The sequence below is a fragment of the Aristolochia californica genome, unplaced genomic scaffold (genome assembly GCF_029961685.1).
Source record: "Aristolochia californica isolate CCGP_79_NKW_82.1479 unplaced genomic scaffold, dmAriCali1.0.hap1 SCAF_4, whole genome shotgun sequence".
Classification (NCBI taxonomy): Eukaryota; Viridiplantae; Streptophyta; class Magnoliopsida; order Piperales; family Aristolochiaceae; genus Aristolochia; species Aristolochia californica.
The window spans coordinates 17,485,470-17,490,959 of record NW_027182103.1 but is presented as its reverse complement, the minus strand read 5'-3'; the positions used below and the strand labels follow the sequence as shown (position 1 = coordinate 17,490,959).

Below are 5,490 nucleotides of genomic sequence, written 5' to 3'. Positions count from 1 at the left end.
GATTAGTGGAGGATGAATATGCAGGTTTTTGAGGAAACCTATACCTCGAGATCCTCAAGGGAGATCTCCAACCCGAGAACTCGTCAAGGTGAGTCCCAAGCCTGTTTAACCTAATTCTCAATGCTTGCCTTTTCTCTATTTCTTTACCCCTTAAATAGGGTTGACATCATAAGTGTTTTAGGGTTAAAAGAATAAAAAAATTGACCCTACGACCATACTCCTTACAAAATTCGAAATAAATCCTACTTAAACCAATATAATTATAACTAATGAACTCAGAAAGTTATTGCCTCCTTTGTTGTGTGACTCGGTGTGCTATTGAGTCCACAACATCTGCCTCCCCCAGGAGAAAGAGCTTGTCCTCAAGCTCAAAAGCTGGGTAGATCTGTTTGAAGATGTCAATATGCTCCCATGTCGTTGCCTCTGGTTCAGTATCCGTCCACTGAAAAACAATCTCCCATTGGTCATTGATTAACCATGCGCGTAACACTGCTGCTGGTGTAAGAATAACGTCTCCATTGTCAACCGGTGGGAGGAATGGAGTAGATGTAGGTGGAGACCCAGTATGTGGTTTCAAGATGGAGACATGAAACACAACATGAAGCTTGGCCGTGGCTGGCAGTTGGAGTTGATAGGCGACTAGCCCAAGGAGGCGAAGGACGGGAAAATGCCCAAAAAATTTGGGTGAGAGCTTATGTCGTGGTGGTCCTGCAAGGAACTGCTGGCTGTATGGTTGGAGCCGTAACCACACATAATCCCCTACGTCGTAGGAGACCTCATGGTGGCCTTTGTCGTAGATATCTTTCATGTGAACTTGAGCTGTCCGTAGACGTTCTGTAATATGCTGTAATAGCAGATCGCAGCCCATGAGTGTGTTACAGTCCCGAGTCATGGATCGAGTAACACGGCGTGGCAATTGTGAATCCAGCACTGGTACTGAGTTGCTGGACTTGGTAAGGAGGGTTAAAGATCCCTTCTTTGGTTAATCTTCCACAAGTGATCAGTCTCCCTTTTTATGAACTCATTCTAGTGCTAAAGTTATAGCTAGAATGGAATTAATTCAGGTGGAGAGATAAGGGAGGAATACCTGTTCTTGCTCACGTAAATCAGGGTTTCAACCCTGATTTGATGTAGCTCGTTCAAGGACTTGAAGACCTAGCTTAGGGGGACAGCCTTGGCTCACGTTGATGGCTTCCCTTGCTATGTTTCTGTGATGCTTTTCCAGAAAGAAGAGTGGTTCTAATCCTTCACGTGAAAGAACCAGAATTCTCCTTTCTTTGCTGCTCGTCAAGTGGGAATTGAACCAAGCTTGTTGTTGACGTTGATGATGAGGGAAGACCCTCTCTTTGAGCTCGGAAAAGGGGCAGGAAGCTCCTCTTCTTAGTATAGATGATGAGGGATGAATTTGGGTGAAGATGGATGGCAATGGAGGGTGAAGGATGGGTTGGATTTTTGGAGTAAACCCTAAACTCGAGATCAAGAGGTGATCTCAACCTGTTTAGATTAGATTATTCTAAAATCTCAAAGATTACCTATTTCATTCATACATTTCCCTTAAATAGGTCATGTCCAGGAGTTTTAGGGTTAGGGTTACAATGCTTCCCCATAATGCCCTTACATATAAAGTAATTAGAAATAACTCCTACTTAAAACAATATAAGAAATAAATCCTACTCAAAGAAATATACGAAATAAATCCTATTGAGTGAGTTGTTGTTATCTCCTTCATTTTGTGACTCGGTGTGCTTTTGAGTCCACAACAGAGTGCCTGATCAATAGCGTCCACTCGGGTGGACCCTGGAGTATACGAGAGAAGGTGAGGGGGATCTTGACCATATAGAACCCTAAAAGGAGTGGATTGCAATGCGGAGTCGAACAATGTGTTATAACAGTACTCGGCCCACGGTAGCCATTGAAACCATTGTCTTGGATGATCGCCCACCAAGCACCGTAGATACATCTCAATGGTACAGTTAACCACCTCGGTCTGACCATCTGTCTAAGGATGATATGCGGAGGAGAATTTCAATTTAGTACCACTCAAACAAAAGACTTCCCACCAAAAGCTGCTCGTGAAGACCGCATCTCGATCACTCACAATCGAATATGGAATGCCATGTAAGAGGACAATCTGCAACAGGAAAGTCTGTGAGACCCATGTAGCTGTATAAAGATGAGCTAGTGGAATAAAATGTCCGTACTTGGAGAACCTATCTACCACAACAAAGAGTACTGATTTGTCAGAGGGCTGTGGAAGACCTTCAACAAAATCCATCAAAATATCAGCCCAAACCTGAGTAGGAAGGGCGAGAGGCTGTAGAAGACCGGCTGGACTCAAGTGCTCAGCTTTGTTGCGTTGGCAAACCTGATAGGTTGCTACATAAGTCGTAATGGAGGTCTTCATGGCTTGCCAATACAAGTCAGCCCGAATTCTGTGAAACGTCTTTTGGATACCCTCATTGTGCTTGGTAGGAAGAGAATAGTTGGAACCAACTCAGAAGTAGGGGGTATAAAAAGCCATTGTTTGTAATAAATAAGTGAATCCTGGATGGACCAAGTCAAGGATGTGAAATCTCGGCTGACTGAGAGAATAGACCAACTTCTGATTTTCAAAATGTTGCGACAAGGCATCTGCCGACTTGTTCAATCTCCTCACACGGTATTCCACCAAAAATTCAAAACTCAACAACTTACTAATCTAGGGCAGATGTGGCAACGTCGTCAAACGTTATTCCAGTAGAATTTAAGGCTATAGTGATCAGTGCGGATAAGAAATGCCCGACCCCATAAATACTGCCGCTAGTGTTGGACCGCCTTGGCCAACCCAATCAATTCCATTTCATATGCTATCAGTTTGTGATGACGGACTACCAATTGTTTGATAAAATATGCAATAGGATGTGCCTACTGCTGTAAGGCGGCTCCAATGCCCCCACCAAAAATGTCTCACTCAACCACAAATAATTCATCAAAATTAGGAAGTTTTAATACAGGGGTGGAGGTGAGAGCAGATTGAGGGCCTCAAATGACTGTGTGGCCTCCTTAGTCTAGAGAAAAGAATTCTTCTTGAGGAGAATTGTTAAGGGTGCTGCCTTGCGGTACTATCCAGCAAGACACAAAAATCCTGGTAAATCTGAAAGGTTATGGCTGTGGCCAATCATGAATAACTTGAATCTTCTCAGGATCAACCGTGACCCCCTGATGGGAGATAATGTGACCAAGATAAGCCACATGCGAAGTCGCCATTGAACATTTGGATTGTTTTAAATAGAGCTGATGTGCTCATAATAATTCAAAAAAAATCCTTAAATGCTCTAAATGCTTCACTCCGAACTTCATATATATGAGAATATCATAAAAAAACACAAGAAAAAATTTCCAAAGATAGTGACTAAATACCTCATTCATTAGAGCTTGAAAAGTGGAGGGTGCATTCGATAACCCAAACGTCATGACGACGAACTCAAAATGGCCATGATGTGTGGGGAACGTTGTCTTCTCAATGTCGGAGGAGTGCATCCGGACCTGATGATATCTAGATCGTAGTTCTAGTTTAGTAAAAAGACACGAGCCATGCAATTCATCCAGGCGCTTATCCACTACCGGAATCAAAAACTTATCCTTCACTATTTGAGCGTTCAACTCCCGGTAATCAATAAAAAACATCCATGTCCCATCATGTTTTTCACAAGTAAGATGGGTGAAGAGTACGGGGATCGACTGGGATGAATAAGGTCCTGTTGTAACATCTCCTAGCATTGTCTCTCGATCTCATCCTTCAAAAGGTGTGGGTATCGATACAGATGCACTACCACCAATTCAGAACCTGGTTTTAAACAGATCACGTGGTCACTTTACCTCAAGGGAGGCAATCCCAAAGGCTCATGGAAGAGGTCAGAGAACTCCTCTACTAGACCATCAATAGTGATGTCAGGTGGTTCCTGTGTGAGGACGGTGTGGATGCTGTGGGCCTTGTCCACCTGATAGCCCTGCAAGAGCACTTGACTACTGGCCAAAACAAAGCTCAAAGTTAAAGCCGAAAAGTCCCACAGAATGGGCCCCAATGTTTGCAACCATTTAATGCCTAACACCATATGAAAGTCAGCCAAGGGAATGACAAAACATTTAGCATTAAATAAAGTAGAGGCAATGGAAAAAGTTACCGCCTTACTGATCCCATTGCTAGGGACTTTCTCCCCATTGGCCACTAACACGATGGCTGTCGGATGAGGGAGGATATGTAACTGAAGGTGCTACACGGTTGTTAAATTCAAAAAATTGTGTGTACTGCCTGAATCCACTAGTCCCACCAATTCCTGGTCTAGGACTTGAGCTCTGACTTGCATCGTTTAGGCAGATTTCTGCCTAGTAATAGCATGCAAGGATATCTCTGGTGGTTCCTCCTTAATAATCTCATCCATCTCCTCTGGATCATCTGATTCCTCCACCTCAACCAAAATAACCTTTTACATTGGTGCCCCCACCCGATACTGTTTATCACAGTTGTAGCATAGATTCTTGGACCTCCATTCGGCATCTCCGCACTTGTTAATTTTTTTATAAATTGAGGTGGGGAATTACTAGGCCGTGTATCAGCTATAGGAGCCGTATTTGGATTGTGTCTGGAGGAAGATAATGCAGGGGTTTTCCCTGTAGATGAATTATGATGGCACCCTTGCCAAGTGGTGGATGTGTTCCTTTCACCTGGCCCACCCGGATTACATTGCTGCAATCGTTGTTGTTGTTCCATTGCCTGGGCCAAATTCATTGCTCGAGCCAAATCTTGACGAAAAAGGAGTTCAACTTCTAACCTCAGAGATTCAGTGAGACCCACTGTGAATAATGAGACCTACTGGTCAACCCGTACCACCCCACCAGTAGGAGCCAACTTTTCATGAAATTGTTTTTGATACAGTTCGACCGAGCCAGTTTGTCTCAATAGGACTAAATCACTCAGGGGCTTTCCATGGGTGGGAGGGCGAAATCTGATTGTGCATAAATTTTTAAATTCACCCCAATGGTCAATCTTTTCCACACGGTGAACCCATAACTGGGCTTCATCTAACATATGGAAAGAGGCTAGTTGCACCTTATCCCATTCAACAGTCCCTTGATTCAAAAAAATTCTCGCATCTATGCAACCAAATTAAGGGATCCACTGAACCATTATAAGTAGGAAAGTCTAACTTTGTGTACCTTGGTATTGTGCCTCCATTCTGTGGTCCTTGGACATCAGTGCGCACAGGCCATTGTTCCACTCTCCTATTCTACGGTTGAGTCACATCCCTCGTCTCTGGGCTCTACTGTCTTTCTTCCCTCATCTTAGCTAACATTCTAAGGACTTGCCTCATCTCGTCTTTGAATTGCTTCTTCTCTACATCCAAACCACAAACTTTTCCCAGCAATGGTTGTGCTGCCTCCATGCTTTCCTCTATCTTTTGCATCCTGGTTTGAAGTTCTTCATTGCTACATGTATCCCCCATGTTACCC

At 43.6% G+C, this 5,490-nt stretch overlaps 1 protein-coding gene across 1 annotated transcript; it reads right to left on the bottom strand.

The window, feature by feature from the left end:
* Nucleotides 1-283: 283 nt before the first annotated feature.
* Nucleotides 284-868, bottom strand: LOC137963118 (uncharacterized). Its single transcript, XM_068810297.1, has one exon. The coding sequence runs from the start codon at nt 866-868 to the stop codon at nt 284-286; it is 585 nt and encodes a 194-aa protein (XP_068666398.1).
* Between the last annotated feature and the right edge of the window lie 4,622 nt (nt 869-5,490).